Source organism: Citrus sinensis, chromosome 9, assembly GCF_022201045.2.
Source record: "Citrus sinensis cultivar Valencia sweet orange chromosome 9, DVS_A1.0, whole genome shotgun sequence".
Taxonomy (NCBI): Eukaryota; Viridiplantae; Streptophyta; class Magnoliopsida; order Sapindales; family Rutaceae; genus Citrus; species Citrus sinensis.
The window spans coordinates 7,263,973-7,282,243 of NC_068564.1; the positions used below are offsets into that span (position 1 = coordinate 7,263,973).

Consider the following 18,271-nt stretch of genomic DNA (forward strand, 5'->3'; position numbering starts at 1 on the left):
TTTAGACAAACATAAATAAAATGAATATTCATCAACAAGATTGATAGAATACTCATAATCCCTTATAACATGTAAACTGATTAGTCCGTATACATTTGTATGCGCTAAATCATCAAATACATAGTTATGCTTTTTAGCTCAAAAAGAGCATCCTTGTCATATTACTTTTCTAAATAAGATTTATAGAGTTACAATGATCAATCTTAATAGGCCAACAAGTCTATCATTGATCATTTTCTTAAAATCTTATTATAGTTTATATGACTTAGGCATAAATATCAGAGGTGATTTTTGGTTAGAAGAAACATTTCTTTTCTTAGATAAATGCATATACTTTTTATCATTATATCTTACTTTGAATAGATCAATGGACTTCTATGATATAAATTGTCTTTATAAATAACCAAAATAAATAATAAATAGAGGATCCGAAAAATAACAGTGTACTCCTGTTTATTAAAACAAGCCACCGAAATTAAATTCCTCTAATATAAAGACAAATATCAAAACTAAAGTCTTATAAAATTGATCTAGTCTTTCAATTGATATAAACTAGCATGTCCTCAACTGCTGTTTGATGCTTTCTTCACTTAATCTCTTGGTTTCCTGAAAACCAAATAAATGAATTACAAATAAGATTAGTTATCTCAGAATTCATTATTGTATGATGCAATAGAAATCTGAACTAATTAGGAAGCTTAAAGATTTCCTATACCTGATTTTAATAATCTTAGGACAATCTTTCTTCCAGTGACCCTTCTGTCCACATTTGTAACACTTGCCTTTTGGCTTGCCACTTCTTTTAGTGGACAGTTTGCCGATCCCAACTCTTGCTTGCTCATTCTTGTCTTTCGACTTAAGCCTTGAAGAGAATCCTTTTTTAGGAAGTTTTCTGCTATGATAGAATTCTTCTATAGCATGTAGTTCGTGCATTAATTCAATTAAGGTCATAACTTTATTGTTTAAGATATAACTGACCTTAAACTCTTTGAATGTATCAGGTAAAGATTCAATCACCATGTTAATCTTTGATTTATCATTGATTTGAACACCATGAATCTCTACCTCATTCAAATAGTCCATCATTTTGAGGACATGATCACGAACTTTTGTGCCCTCTTCCATCTTAGTATCCGTAATACGTTTCTATGCTGCTTCTCTGGCAAAATGGGTATTTTGCCCAAACATCTGATGAAGACTAGCCATTATTTCAGTGGCTGTTTCCATGCTCCGATGTTTCTTATGCAGTTCCACAGAAATCGAAGCCAATATATAGCGCTTAGCCATTTTGTTAGCTTCGCACCATTTCTCATAAGGCTCCCTCTGATTTCTATAATCGTATAACGATGGTTCATGAGGGCAAGGCTGAGTCAAAACATATTTGCTTCCCTTAGCAGTGAGAATATTAAATAGATTGCGTTTCCAATCTAAATAATTTTCACCAGTGAGTTCATTTTTAACAAGGATAATTAATAATGGGTTGATGGAAGACATTTTCTGAAAAAACAAAATAGACATGCATAAATACTTTGAAACAATATTCACAATAAATGACAAAAATGCAAAAAATCATAAATGCATTTTAATTTATTGTAACGATAATCTAGTACCGTTTTGACAAGCTATCCGTTGGGGAAGTCATGTCTACACTTACTAGACCCAATTATCCATTAGATTATTTACTTTCATGTAGAGACATGATAAATAATTATCGTTATCCCTTTGGGCCTAAATTTGTTAATAGAGCTTCGTTGGAAAGGTTAATAACAAACTTTAGTTGAGTGTATAACCATTGTTTCAATCTACGTATTTTTCATATCAATAGTCACCGTTGGGGCGAACAATCGATTGAAAAAATATTTCAATTTTATCTTTGAAGAAGTTCATCAAATAAAATATCCAATATATATACCCTCCGTAGGGAGCATCACCGTATCATGAAGTCGAGGTATATATATAATTTTATTATTGAACTAACAATGGAGCCCGTGGGAAAAATTATCTTGAATTTTCCCTCTCCCACTCAATATTTTAAAATTGATTTTTCCTTTTTAAAACATACATATTGTTAATTGCATGCTTCCTATAATATTATCTAGATGATATCAAATATTATTAAGCATATGCAAATTTCAAACAATATAATGAAATTCATTATTTAATGAATAACATGTATCATTATGCATAGAGTGGCACTACCTATTCTATATGACATGTTATCATGGCATGTTATCATCCAAAACATAACATATAGAAAAATAATTAAATAATCTTAATTCATGGCTTTCCTAATAATGAAAAATACATTAACCCTAAGCCTAATCTTCATTGGGCTTCTTGTCAATGTCCATCTTCCATAAGCTTGTTTTTGTTAATGGACTAGGGGAAATTGGGCTTTTAAATTTATAATTGGTCTAATTTTAATTTTGAAAGGAAATAAATAAATAAATAGTTTTATTTTATTTTATTTTATTTTTAAATAAAACTTTTGGACCAAAAATAAATTTAATGTATTTAATTTTGTCTATGCATTTTTAATCCATTAAGCCCAATTGAAATTGGGCCTAAAATTAGGATTCATTAAACCCAAAACTGTTTTTGGATATAAATGTAAAAAATTAAAAAAATTTCTGCCCAAATGAAAAATTATGGAACCATAGGGACCTCCATAATAAAAACCATGTAACCCTAAATCCATATTTTTCTTCCTCTCTTCCCCAGCCGCCATCTCCAAAAAATCCAGCCGCTGTTCACTGTTTCCACACCGGAGAGCCGTCATCAACGCCGGAAAGACGTCAACCAAAACGCTCCGCGCCTCCAGCCCACGTTCGCGCTGCTGCTTGGGCGCTGCAGCTGCTGCTCGCGCGCTGCAGGTAGCGCTGCTTGCAGCGTTGCAACGCGCGCTGCAGTTGCTGCATGTGCAGCGCGAGCTGCTTGCAGCGTGGCTGCTGGCCGCTTCGCGTGCAGCGCGCGCTGCTTGCAGCGTGGTGCTGGCCGCTTCGCGTGCAGCGCGCGCTGCTTGCAGCGTGGCTGCTGGCCGCTTCGCGTGCAGCGCGCGCTGCTTGCAGCGTGGCTGCTGGCCGCTTCGCGTGCAGCGCGCGCTGCTGGTAGCATGTGCTTCTGGCCGCGTGCTGCTCGTGCAGCAGCGTGTGCTGGTGGCCGCTCGCTGCTGCGTGTGCTGGTTCGTTGCTGCAGGTTCCAGCAAGTTTCCGCAATTTTCCAGTGATTTACAATAATCCGATGCTAATTTTGGCTTACAAAATTTTTATTACGATAAACTAAATCAAGAGGGAAACAAGGTTATAATAAATCACCCCTCTTGTTGCAGATCCAAACAAAAAATACAGTAGAACATCTAACCATGAATTAAGACAAACCATAAACATGCTTTATTCATAATTTGTCTCTCATCAAAATCCTCATAAACACATATCCAGATTTTCAACTCAAAATGCTCTTCTACCATTTGATTATTGTACACCAATTTTGCAAGTGAAGTCTTGCCCAAACCTCGAAGTCCCACAATAGGAACCACAGACACAGTTTCACTTTCGCCAGAACTTGCTTGCATCAATAGTTCAATAATCTTCTCTCTATCTTTATCTCTTCCAATAATATCTGATGAAAGCACAAACGAGTGAGTACGTTCCCTCTCTTCATGCACAATTCGCCAACTACGATCATCAAGTCGTGCAGTGAGATCAAACTTATGCATCATGTTTGCAATCTCATCAAACCTCTCTCTGACTTTCTTGATTTGTTGACACATTCTAAAACGAAAAGCTATCGGATTTGAGCTTCCAAAAAAGTTACGAAACTTTCTTCCGATGCTTCTTTGCTTCATGACTTGCCTTCGTAGATCTTCCACCTCAAATTCATCCAACACATCTTCTGCATCATAACAAGCATCCTTAAGATTTCCCAGCCAAACGCTTAACCGGTCATTCTGGACTTGCGTTTTCTCGGCATCCAAAACCACACTTTTGACAATGGTTAAGGTCTCCTTTAGCTTTTCTAAGTCATTTTTGACACCGCAGAACAATAAAAGTTCTTCATAAGCAAAGCCCCCTAATTTTTCCAAAAGTTTTTCAATTGGAAAATATGATTCCACCATTGCTCCTGAAATTGAAGAAACAGAGTCATGGGATATTATTTGATGGTTTTTTTTCCATTTATACTATTCTTGTTGCTCGTGAATAAATTCAAACAAAATTTTAAATACAAACGGGTGGGCTTGTATTGTTTTAATTAAAGTGTAGACGTTCATAATTCTCAAAGTTAAGTTTAAATAGACTTAAGAAAGAGTAATTAATAATCCAAATATTTTTTTTACTATTTAGCGGGGGTTTGAACTCTACTAGTCATGAGGTGGATCAGCCAAGGCCTTATTGATGAATTCCATGAGTTGGTAAAAGAGTCTTATGTTCATCCATTCTATCTCTTTTTTTCTTTTTTTTTGGAAGTAAGTTAATCAAATCATGTGTTGTTAGTTGTCATTCAATCTACCAATATACCTATGGAAATTTGTTTTATTTGGATATTGGCAATTACAGCCCATCCATTAAAAGTTTCAACTGGGCTAGTCACAAAAGAGATTGGTGGCATTGTAAGGAGGATTTGAGGATATTGGGAGATGTCTCTTTTTTCAAAGAAGATTTTTAAGTCTTAAATTAGGAATTTTTTACACTTTTCAGTTTTCTTATTGAAGATAATTCATATTTAAGAAATAAGTAATTTTCTCTTTAGAACTTAACTTATTCAAGGAGGAATACAAATCATATAAGGAAAGGAATACAATTTCTATATGAAATAATCACTACATGTATATATGGGGATTGAGTTTATTTGTTTGCATAATTCAACAATCAATTATCTGTAAGTAAATAGTTTTCAGTGTGAGAGAAAAGTAGTTCTATTAAAATTAGGTGCTTTTGGTGTTTTAGGTGTGAGAAAAACCCTAGAGTAATTATAATAATATTTACATAATAAAATTTTCTCTTATTGTCCTTAGCTATTATAATTTTTCTCCAATATAGAAATTTTTCATGTAAATTTTTGTATTATTTTATTAGCTTTATTCTCCACCTATTTTCTATTTACTATTTATTTCATATTTTTTCTTGCAAATCTTAGGTGAGTTTAATTATTTCTTAGCAGGTGATAATAGAGCTAAGGCTGCAATGTAGAGCAAATACGTCAACAAGGAGGTTTTCAAAACCTATGAAGATAGAAACAGAAAAGTTTGACGAATAATTAATTTTGGCTTTTGGGAAGGTCAAGTCAATAACATATTGATTCAATCTGTCTATACAAGTAAAGCAAAGAGCAATGCTAGGCCTATTCCACTAGTAGAAACCCCTGGAGGAGTGTAGGTAATCAAAACATCTTAAAAGAGATTGTTAGAATATAGCAAATTTGGAAAGTAGCTGTAAATTAATAGAAGGAGATGCTAATTATGTCATCTATTGGTGTGTCGTGGAAGAGGATGTGTTATTACTAATGGGTCCACAAGATGTGCACACAACATGTAGTTTAGTATTTATGAAAGGTATGTGGTGGACTTTTTATGTTGATCATTGAGGACTCTCAAAGAAGCCAAACATGAGACTGGGTAATTTCATAAATGTGATCGACATATGACAAACATGGTACTCTGGATAATGTGAAGTATGATGATTCTCGATGTAGAAAATTATGGCTGCTGGATAGAGGACAAGATTTTACTCATAGTGGAGTGATTCTTATTAGTCCAATGTCTCGGTGAGTGAGTGAATATATTTTACCTCCAGGAATTTGCTTATTTCCTAACAAATGATTCAAATATTAGAAATATCTATGTAAACTATGGTGTGCCAACCAATCATTCTCTACTAGATGGCAAAGTTGTATATTGTATAATGAGATGATAAATCTTTTAAATATTAATTTCGATGGATCTTATCGAAATAGGTTGATTTGACCAATGTTAGTCCTATTATGAGACATACTATTACGTCAAATAGATGAGTTTGTACCTAAAATATAGTTTGAACGGTCTCTATACCTAATTGAATAAAATCTTTTATAACAAAATTTATTTTAAATAGTGTTATAATATGAGGATAGTCTTCACTAGACCTACTTTTATTCTTATCTTTACAACCATAAAATTAAATATTAATCATCTCAAACTCAAACATTATTAATTAGCCTTTGTACTTTTTTTTAGTTCTTTGTTTTCATTTGATTTCCCATAAATGCACATGGGTTAGCGTATCATAATTTTACTATGTTCTGAGAACACGACACGTGTCCTTGATAAATGAGCATTTGACATGGTTATTCCGCACAAAATGCTCTCGTATAAGGATAAAATGAACCACATGTTTCATTAAAAGAAGCTCGTGATGACCAAATACTAGCTTCGAAGCTAACGTGTCTCTAGAGTGCCTACGAGGAACTGAAATAAGAGCCACTATTTACAATGCCACTTGTGAAGATTGAAATACTACACGTGGCACACATAGTTTACACTACCAAAAAGCATTAGATTATATTACAGCACTGGAGTGTTCTTGTTTGTACAAGATAATATTGTTTCTTTAATAAGTATAACAGTAACAATATTTTCATTACATTGTCCTCTATATTACGGCTATTATAGTAATATAAAATTTTATTATAATATGAAGGATAAAGCCATTTAAACCCATTGTAATGCTGAATAAACCCATTTATATAATAAACACATTATCACAACTTAAAATTTTATTTTTTCATTCAAAAAACCCACAAATACTCCCAATATACCCTCAATAAGTATCATTAATTTTCATTAGTTGTTTCTCTCACTACTTTCTATGATACTTTCCTTAACATGTCCTCAATTGATGCAATTGCAGCGACTTTTTTTTTCCCTTTCTTTCTTTATAATAATAACTTCAAACAGAAATAGTTAGTCTTTTAATTCCCTTAATTATTGCTATAATTAAGTTGGCGATCTTTTGATATTTTTATAGTGATCTTCTCATTTTTTTAAAATTAAAATATTGAATAGAAATCCAATTACTAAAGTTTCATCACGAGCATATACATCTAATAGTGACTCGAGGGTAAAGTTAAGGCAAATTTTAAAAGAAAAAAAAAATTTGTATAAGCAATTTGAATAGAGATTTTACTCCAATAGAAGCCTTAAAGTATAAGAACCACACAACACTAGAAAAAAAATTGGGGAGACGGAGAGGAAAAGAGAAAAAAAGGCGAAAAAAATAAAAGCTTTAGGGAGATAAAGTAACATAATATTTGGTTAAAATAATAATTTAATTAAGAAAAATTTTGTAATGAAATTTTTTATTGAGAAGTGGATTTTGAAGAGTGCGGTGGGTTCAAATAACCTTGTTCTAATATATGTTCCAAGCCAAATATAGCCTCTCCAAAAAAATTCCATTCCACTAATGATAAATTACATACAATCTTTTACGATCCCTCTTGAAATTTATTTCTTTTTATAATATGTTTATTAATTTTCACTAATTCTTTATTACCTAATACCTTCCCCACCCCTGCATATAAACGGGTCGGGGGATCATAAACCTCTTGTACTAACCCTAAGTGATTTTACCGCTTAATATGGCACTAGATTTTTGATGAATTGAAATTTTTTAAACGTTAAAATTTATCTCATTTTTATATGTATGGATCTGGCAAGTACAGGAATAAATTAGTATCTACATTTATGTAACTAACGATGTACATGATTGTCTCTTGTTTATTGTTAAAAGTTAAAACTATAGCTAAATCATACAAACAAATCTATCAGTTTGAAGTAGTCGTACCTTTCTTGTAACGCTCCCACCAATCACGAATTGTCTATGATGATTCAGCAGAGCTTGAGGTGTCTGTGATGACACTGCTATAAAACGGCCGGAGCAAAGAAAAATGAGGGCTCTTGTATTTGTGCTGAAATGGCACTTTTTTTTTTTTTTTTTTTTTTTTGGCTGAAGACGGACAAATTAATCACTATGAACTTATATTATAAGATAAAGAATTGGTAATTATAGTGTGCTGTGTATACAATATTCTTTCCCCGCAAGAGGTTAATTGAAAAGAAAAAAGTAGACCAGCCAAAGGCCATGGCATATATTCTTTCCTTTAGTTATGACAATGTAATATTCATAGTCCTCAAACCAAGCAACCAAACTAGAAACCTGCAATTGATGATAACCCTCGTTAAAGGACGATTCATTTTTTCAGATACAAGAAATGCATAATTGATTCCTTGCTTAACAAACCTATGTTATGTACATATCTTACTAAGTGAGCAAGAATCATCGTCCTTAATACATAAAATTTTGTTTTAATATTAAAGGTTGTATAAATTAGTAAATTACAAAAGGAACCTTCTCCTCTTGTTAAAAACTCGTCCTGTGATAGAATGAATATCGTCTTTTAATTAATTTCCAAACCAACTTTAACCTTAAAAAAACCACAGGACATTACATAACAATGCTACATAATCTGATAATCCTACTTATTTTTTAATCTGCAAAGTCATTAGTTCTCGCCAGTTTTTCTGAATGAAAATCATATATGTAGTTACCCAGTTTCAGGGCATTGAAGACGAAAGAGTGTGTATGCATAATCCTTACAAAATTTGACAGCACTACGTTTTATTATTTGCCAGCTAGTGAGTCCATTTCGCAATGGTCGTAGATTAAAAGCCATAACACTTTAAACAACCTTAATCATAGACACAGATGGCGAAAGAAAAACCAGTAAAGAGTTCCCAATCACAAAATTATCATTATCCCCATTGCGGAATCGCCATTATGTTAATGGCACAAAGCTACGTGATTGAAGGAATGCTTACACTCATATACTAGAAAAAAACCCTTTCCCCAAATTAATTCCAAAATCCAAATCCTTCTTTAGAGGAGCCTCAGATCAACTGTAAAAGTTTAGTGATTTCATCTGCCGGTCTCAACATATATGCTTGCACACTGAAAAGTAGGCACTCGAGCAGGAGAACCACAAACAGATTCTTCTCAAAAGGAAAATGTTGATGCACACTGAAAAGTAGGCACTCGAGCAGGAGAACCACAAACAGATTCTTCTCAAAAGGAAAATGTTGATGAACTCTTTAAGGCTTTTGCTTTTTCTCGATGTCATATAGCACACACACATCTGCTGCTGTCTTCATCTGAAACCACGAATCAATTTCACCCACCGTCAAGACCACACAATGGGCAAATTTCGAGCAAAAAAGATTAGCAAGCCAAATGACATCAGGAGAACTATTACGTCTACAAACAATTTGAGAACTTTCAGCTCCTTGGGGGCAAGCAAATGCATACAGGATTTTGTTTTCATCAAAAGTCCAAAATTTCTCTCAATCACATAAATATTTACATTTGATGGACAGCTTCCTAACTGACAGAGTTTACACTTGAGCAAGACTGATCCCATTTCTGTGCTCTTAGAACTCAAGCTTTCTTAAATGCAACCTCAATTAACCATATCCTCTTACAATTCATTTGGTATTCATACAACTCTTTATCATATAGAGGTTTGGTCTCCTTATTCCATATAAAGCTTCAGTAGCACTATTGTGAATATCCTGCCTAATATTTGTGGCACCAACCTAATAAATGCAGTCTTAATCACATAGGTAGTCCATTCATTCATCACAATGCGTTTTAACACCCCTCAATCAATTATAGCTACCATGACAAAGATGATGAGGTGAAGAGGAAGAAAATGTTCATCTCAGGCATATCCACGACAATCCATTTAAGACACAGATAAGGTTTGAGTTTTAATATTCAAGCATATAACAGCATGTGAGTCTCAAACTTGAAATGCAAGTTATGCAACCCAAGAGGGGGGGTGAATTGGGATTTTAAATTTTATGCAATTCAATTCGCACAACAATTTAATCTACCGCCTTAATCAAATCAAAAACAATAAATTCAATCAAGTACAATATTAAAAGAGTAAGGGAAGAGAAAACGAACACAAGGATTTTTACGTGGTTCGGCTATCCCCGCCTACGTCCACGCCTCCAAGCTCACCCGGCTTGAGGATTTCACTATCCAAGCCTCCCAAGGCTTCAAATGTTTACAATTGACTTCCAAGGTGTCAATGAACCTTTACAACAAGAGATTATATCCCCAATCTCTTCACCCCAAGTGTTTTCCACACTTGTACACTCACAAATTGATGAGAAATGAAATTCACAACAATAAAACTCTCTTTAAGAGTGAATAACAAATTATAGCTCAATGATGATTCAACAAATGATGATTTACGAAATGGAAGCTCAATATATGTTATATGATCTTATATTTGCTTGTATTGGTTCTTAAAAAGAAGTTTGAGTTGAGTTTTTATAGTGGAAGCCCAAAAACTAGCCGTTATAGGCAAATTCCAGCGCTCAAGCGGTTAGCCGCTTGATTTATCCGGCTAGCCGCTCAGGAACAGTAATATTACTGTTATTTTTTGAATTTGCTACAGTAACACTGTTCATTGAAATTACACTTTGGCCCAAAACTTTCTATAATTATATTATGGCCCAAAACGTCAGAAAACTTTGCAAATAGATCCAATTTCAGAACTTCTCAAAAATAGTTGTCTTTCCCAAACTTTTTAAAATTATGATATGGCCCCAACGATTTTATTGTTTCGCACAAAGGTCATTTTCAACATAATACCCATATTTTTCAAAGTTCTCAAAATCTTTCACTTTAGTTCAAAATATTCATAAATTATAGTATGGCCCAAAATATTTAAAATGTTTGAAAAAAAAACATCCAACTCCGAAATTTGATACTTATTAAAATCAAAGATTTCAAATCTTAGCATTTAAGTCCAATTTACTTAAATCCACAAAATACTTTACTTTATAAAAATAAAATATTTTAGTTTATGAAAAGTATTTAATTAAATTAATTTCTTGAGCTTCTCAAATGCTAAATCATGCATCAATTAAATCATACCGGCTTTACAAGAATTTTTCGCAATAATTCGTTCGTTGAGCTCTAAGCTTTATTCTTGATTTCGCCGTTGTCCGTTGAGTGTCTTCAATCTTGATTTCACTTGATTCACTTGCATAAATATTATCCTTCAAAAACTAGTGTAAATGTGAAATACAATATTTATTATTTTTACTTAAGACACATGTTTGTTATCATCAAAATTACATTATGTGTAGCCCTTTAGGCTAACAAAACTGATCAACTTCAGAATCCACAATGCCATTGTAAAATGTCAACTTTGCCGATACAAAAGTTTCCTTAATTTTTAGACATCAAGAAATTTATTTATTGTCAAAAAGTATCAGGATAAACAAACATTACCATCATATGAAGTGCAAGTTACCTGTATGACATTGATCGTTTGCTTGATTGCCCATCCGAATAAACTCAATGCAACTAGGAAGGAAAGGGGCGAACCCTGTCGCACAGTACTCGCCACAACCTGAAAGAAGATATTGTTTGAAAACTGAGAAACAGGGGAAATCTTCCCATGCGCAGAACAATCCAATAGTAAGAAAATGAGAACCTACATCCACCAAACTTTCACTCTGCTTCTCCGCAATAAGAAATAGGATTAGGTAAAGAACCTGTAGGGTTGAAACGGTTGGATCAGGTAAAAAGTACTGATAACATTTGCAAATGCTGACATGTATAATAACACCGAAAGCTACAATTACCTCACATGCCACACAACAATAACCCATAAACATCCGGTTCCCATAATAGGCTTTGAAAAGCCAATTTGTGCTATCTTTTACATCTTTACGGCTAGTTTTTCCTCTCACGAATGTACTGCAAAGGAGATCCAAGTAACCTTGCAGTCCGATTAGTCTTGCAGTCCAAAGCAAAAGCAACAGCACTACAAACAGTAGAACTATCAAGGATTCATTCACTCTATCTAAATGACAGGTCATCTGATTACTAAACTATTAGACGTAGGTCATCTGATTACTAAACTATTAGACGTAGCGGGGGATTCAGAAATTTTGTATAGAGGGGGCTTGATGCAAATACACTGATTCACGTTGGCGCATTCAATGGGTGCGAGTGATTGATAGCAACGACAAGTGAGTGAGGCAATGACGATAGCAACACTAATTTTCTTTTCTTATAGCCTTTTTTTTTTTAATGTATAAAATCTAGATGTCTAAATTTGGTTTTAGTCCAAATGAGTCTGAATACAGATGTCAAAATGACATGTTTGTTTTTCTTATTTTAATATCCTATTATAAATGACATCTTTTTCTTTTCATAAATAAAAAATATTTCATATTTATTTGACATTCATGTCATTATAAGTCAAAACAAATAAAGGGATCAAGTTTTATAGTTTATTAAGAAATAAGTATATTTAATAAAGATTTTTTGGATATAGTATTTATTTCCCATTTAAAGCTTTTTCAATTCACATAAAAGTTGATTCTTTTATTTTGTTAGTACAACATATTCGTCATTAAAAATAGAAAAAAAAGTTGATTTTTTTTTGTTCGTTTTAGAAAAGAAAAAAACATTTTGATTTCATTTCATAACAATTTTCAGGATGAGATTCTTAATAATTATTGTTAATTGTGTCATAGGAATAATAAGGAATAATCAAATGTGAAGAACATCAGCTAAATATTTGATAAAGTTTATTTTTAAAAGTTTTGTGATTTTTAAAAATAGTCGAATATGTTTGATAAATCTTTATAAAATAATATTGTCGGTACTATGAAAAAGTTTTATAAAATAACAATACGGCTTAGGTAATAAAATTGTAATTATCAATATTTTTTTTTCTAATTCAGTTTGTGTAATTATGTACATATACATTACTATTGCGCAAGCCTTTAATATCAAGAAATATTTGTACAAAAGTATTCTCAAGTTTCAATCAATTATTTTCTAATTTTTAGTTTCAATTCATTCTGCATCATGGGTTTTCATTTGAAAGGAGAAAAAATTTCTACATTAACTAAAAAAATCAAATCCAGTGCATACTTTGCACAAAAAAAAAGACGAGATTCAATTTTATTTAGGAACTAAGAGAAAATAAATAATTTTACATGTATATTTTGCAAAGAGTTATATTTAAACAATAAAGCTCTACGTGCATATTTTGCAAAAAGTTAGATTTAAACAATAAAGTAGCTTGCTAAGCAGTAGCCGCTACACTAAGCGGGGTCCATCCGATGCCACGTTACTAAACCAAAAATACTGGAATTTGGATCATTCTCGAACGGTGAGTTTTGTCCATGCATTTTCTATGTCACTTTGCCTATATTTCCCATGCAATATCTTTGTTTTTTGTTCAAGTCAATTGGGAAAGCTTGTTAATAGGCTCTCAATGTTTTGAAGTGTTATCTATTACAAGCTTACCATAGCCACTGTTTGAATTAAGCTAAAGCTATGTTTGGTTACCGAGAAAATGAATGAGAAAATGAAGGAAAATTTCTGAATTTATTCATTAACTGTATGGTACAAGAATGAATCCAAGCAATTGTATTTATACTTGGACGGTGACATATAAGAATCTGTTTACTAGATTTATCTAGAATCTTCATACACACACAGCTAATAGCTACTGAATCTGTTATAACCAACTTGCCAAATCACCATAACAGATTTGCTAACTTACTAGCTAAACCACCAAGCTTATCATGCTCTTCAATCACGCTCTGTAATCTCTGTATCAGCATCGCCATATATTCCAACATCCCCTCTCAAGCTAAATCGTTCAGGAAGAACCTTTAGCTTGCATCTAAAATGAAATTGACCTTAACTGAGTGCTTTTGTTAAAATGACTGCTGTTTGATCATCACTAGGAGCAAAACAAGTATCAAGGTGCTTAGCTGAAACCTTTTCTCTGGTAAAATGACTATCCAGTTCAACATGTTTAGTCTTGGCATGATATACGGGATTGTTGGCCAGAGCAGTGGCCCCTTGAATATTATCACACCACATGAGAGGCATAACATCTGATTTGAGCCGCAATTCAAGAGTAAGGCCTGGATCCATAAAACTTCTGATGTAGTTAAGGTTAAAGCCCCATACTCAGATTCATAGCTGGATCTAGAAAGAACATGTTATTTCTTACATGACTAAGAGACCAAATTAGGACCTTATAACGCAACATACCCAACAACAGATTTTCTGCCATCTCTATCACAAACCCAATCCACATCTGTGAAACAATTTAGCTGCATATTACCATTGTGATAGAACTCTTAGCCAAAGTGAATAGTGTTAGGAAATTAGTGGGTGAAGCAGACACGCAACTAAAATAAAATTGGAAGAAAATAAATAACAAGCACAAAAGAGGACACCAGAAAATTGCGTGGTTCGGCTTTTGACCTACGTCCATGGGCGAAGACAGAAGGAAAATATTATACTAGTGAAAAGGAGTTACAAGTATTGTAGTATTTTAACTCATTACCCAAAACCCCAATACACCCAAACTCTCACTCACTAGACTCACAAGAGCTTTATAATTTTAGGCTCTTAAAATCTCTCAAGCTCTCTCTTCTTCTTATTCTCTCTTCTTCTTATTCTCTCACAAATTGAATGCACAAATAGAAATGGGAGCCCTCCCCTTTTATAGCCAAAATTTGCTATTAAAATAATATTTTTTTCCACCGCCATTGAATGTCAAAGTTTCTTCTCTTTCCTTCTTCAAGAAATGCTACTGCCAACTTCTTCTTCTTTTTCTTTGGACGGCACCAAAACCTTCAACATTTTCTTTAGGCTGCTGTTCAAGCCAACTTTGCTTATTCAAGGCTTCTAGATGCTGCAGCCAATTTTGACATTCTCCCACTTTGAGATTAGATTGAGAATCAATCAATCTCCACACCATCCTTTCTGCTTCGCCATAATTATGTTGCCTACGTTTCTGCTAGGCCACAAGAGGATCTACTCCAGACAAACTTGTCAGTATTGATTGGCTTGGTCAAAACATCTGCTAGGTTCTCCTTCGTATGGATTTTCTGTAAATCCACATTTCCGTCTTCCACTGCTTCTCGAACGAAGTGATATTGAACTCCTATGTGCTTTGTCCTGAAATTTTATGAACTAACTCACTTGTATATTGGTTAAACAAGTAAAACTAATGTGCTTTATCTACCTTTTCCAAAACAAGTATTTATTTTTTCAAAAATGTTAACAGTATAAGAAATTATAAGAGTTTTTTTATAATGTGTTATCTTACAAATTTATCAAATTGATATATCATCTGAAAAACCTAAATGACAAATTGATAGTTTCCCATTAATTAATTATAAAATCTTTATAAGATATATATTAAGTGGACTAAAAACATCAAAGGCTTGTCATTGGTTCCACGAATTGAATCAGACCAAGGTTAATATGAAAGATTTTGAACAATTCTAAAGCAATGGATCAATTTTGTATTAAGGGTGCATTTGGCACAGTGTATTGTATTATATTGTATTGCATTATTTTAATACATGTATATTGTATTATATTGTATTGCATTAGCACTATATTATAATAATGTTGTACAACGTTTGATGCTACATTGTATTGTATTAATGTTTTTGTGATTAATTTAAATTATATATTTAGAAAATAATATTTATTAGTATGTAGAAAAATACTAAATATAGAAGTCTTAAATTTTAGAAATTTTTTCATAAAGATTGAAGCTTATAGCCTTACATTTTTGGCAGCATAATATTTATTTTTTAGTATTTTTTAATAGATAACTTGTGAAATAAATATCGAAGTAAATAATTTAAGAACATAATTTCTAAATAATAATTAAATTGGTTAAAACCTACAAGATTAGTTTAAAAGTTATCTTAGGATGATAGAATAAAAGTGTTTATATATACCACAAGATAATCACAAAATAATAAAGTGATTCAATAGTTGTAACATATTCACCAATAAAATGAATTGTGCTAAATAATCCAAGTAAGAATCCCATAGTACATGTAATAATATTTTATATTATTATTTATATTGGTATTAATTTTAAATTAATATTATTTAAATTTATTCATAATGTAATATTATGTTATATTTTTATTTTTCTATTATTTAAGTACTTTTATTAGTTATATTAACTTATTAAATATTAATCAATTTTATATATTAATTATTATATAATTAAATAATATATTATTTTAGTTATATTCTTAATATAATAAAAATTAAAATATGAATAATAAAATTATGAATTTATTAGTTTATATTAACAATTATAATGTAAAAATAAAAGAAAATAAAAATTAATATTGTATAATATTACGTTGAATTAAAAAGTTATATTTATTTATTATTATTTAAAAAAAACACACTAATGCGGCAGTTGCCACACTAGCACACCCCCTTTAATCCATTTTCTTTCCAATGGTATTGGTATTAAGATAATGTGAATAATGTTTTAATACCCTATAATCCCATGTTCCAAACACACTTTAATTGTATAATTGATGTTCTTCAAAACTCAGATTCAGTATCGCAAATTTGTTTAAAATTTGATCAATTAACATTCAATTTGTTCAAATTAAATCCTCAACAATATTAATAAACCTTCGTCCACTTTTGTTCTCTCTCTCTATAGATATACTAACGCAGATTAGGACTAGCTTTCCTTATCGCTATTTAGATTGGTTGCAGTTTCCTTATTATTAGTAGGAAATTTTTTTCCCTTTTCCTAAATGTTTCAGGATAATTGCTAATAATATATATAGATTTCTTTTGTAGCCTTTAGTAGCCGATTCTAGTTAACAATAATATTTCAGTCTCCAAAGGCGAGTTTCTGAATTTGTTAATTCTCGGCATTACGTGGAATCAACGTGCAGAAGCACAATCTTCGACAATGGACGAGGATTTTGCTACTAGTTGCTGTAAGCTTTTCTGTTCTTGCATACTAGCTTGCTGCTCTTTCTTCGGATTATGTTTGGCAATCTGGTTTAGTCTCCATATCTTTATTGGAAAAGAATACTCTGGTGGACCTCTAATGTTCAGAGTTGATTCATTGAGTGTACATCCATTCAAGTTGAACATCTCGAATAATTCTAGTCGTATAACAGCCAATTGGAGCGTTATATTCTCTGTTGGAAATCCTGAGAGTTGCAGGCGCCTGTATGGGTGTTATGTTCAGTCCCTGGCTATGGGAGATGTTAACGTTTCACTTTCGTACATGGAGCAAAATATATCCTCCATGGTTACTTTATATCCTAAGTATTTTGAGCACGAGCACACGACGTTGATTAATGCGACTGTTGATGTTGCCTCGGCGAGCATCAATTCCTCTGTTGCGGATGCCATTGTTGAAGAATGGACGTCAATCGGAGCTGTGAACTTTACGATCGAAGTTGACGCAATTGCGGAGACTGCAGACACCAGATATCGTCTCAAAGCCTCGTGTGAGGAAATAAAGGTTGATTTTTCACCAAACACGACGGCAGGGACGATGTTGGGTGGTTCAAGAAGATGCAATGCTCGTCTCAAAAAATTGGGTTCCATTGACTAGACAGGACTGTGAGATGTCATTTTATTTTTTTTCCTCTAGTCTGATTAATAATGAAAGAGAGAGTGTGACGTATTAATTCAACCTTGTGTTGTTAATAAATTTATTGCATCTTTTCATTAATTCAACCTATGTGACAATTGCCCCAGGCATTTAGCCGAGTGATTTTTATTTTTCAAGCTAATTGCTGCTCTTCTGAGTTCGAATCGTGAGCTGAAAATTAAAATTGATTTAAACTTTATCCATCCTTTATTAGATAAAAGAAATAAATAGATAAATAAAACCTGCGTGACTGTAGAAATGAATAAGATGAAAAGTAAATAGCTGCATAAACTGCCTCAGCTGCTTTGAATATTATGCCAAGATTACGCAAATGTGATAGTTAATTTTGACTCGGATGAAGTACACAAGGGACTTTAACATAGACTCAATAACCTGGGGAATTTTTAGCAATAAAAAAAAAAAAAAATGGTGGGGGGAATTAAGATTCGTTTACCGCTCTTTCTGCCTGAACCTTAACCAAGAAATTAGTAACAAAAATAGCTTTTAGAAACCCTTTAATCTCTGAAATAACTGTGATGTAACCTAACAGAATGATTAGAATTTTCTAACTACATATATTAATCGACGAATCAAATTATCTGTACGTCATAAATATGTTAATATACACACACATATAGTGGGTTGAGCTGAAACGGTGCCGTTTCAAAATTCAAATTGCCTTCCAAGTTCCAAGATTCTAGTATTTAAAAGTTTAAGTATCTTATATTTTGATATAATACAT

The 18,271-nt window shown here is 32.5% G+C and overlaps 1 protein-coding gene across 1 annotated transcript; it reads right to left on the reverse strand.

Annotated features, from left to right (window-relative positions):
* Positions 1 to 9,041: 9,041 nt before the first annotated feature.
* On the reverse strand, positions 9,042 to 11,795 carry LOC127899641 (CDP-diacylglycerol--inositol 3-phosphatidyltransferase 1-like). Its single transcript, XM_052433103.1, has 4 exons — positions 11,695 to 11,795; positions 11,543 to 11,599; positions 11,356 to 11,454; positions 9,042 to 9,178 (listed from the first exon to the last, which is right to left on the reverse strand). The coding sequence occupies exons 1-4, from the start codon at positions 11,731 to 11,733 to the stop codon at positions 9,119 to 9,121; spliced, it is 255 nt and encodes an 84-aa protein (XP_052289063.1). The 5' UTR covers positions 11,734 to 11,795; the 3' UTR covers positions 9,042 to 9,118.
* Between the last annotated feature and the right edge of the window lie 6,476 nt (positions 11,796 to 18,271).

What these genes read in the sequence shown, in the direction of transcription:
- LOC127899641 (XM_052433103.1), bottom strand. Translation starts at nt 11,733, where the DNA reads ATGGGAACCGGATGTTTATGGGTTATTGTTGTGTGGCAT. An exon ending in GGGTTATTGTTGTGTGGCAT is followed by an intron (nt 11,600 to 11,694) that starts GTGAGGTAATTG and finishes TCAACCCTACAG; the next exon opens with GTTCTTTACCTAATCCTATT. An exon ending in AAACGATCAATGTCATACAG is followed by an intron (nt 9,179 to 11,355) that starts GTAACTTGCACT and finishes TCGTGGTTTCAG; the next exon opens with ATGAAGACAGCAGCAGATGT.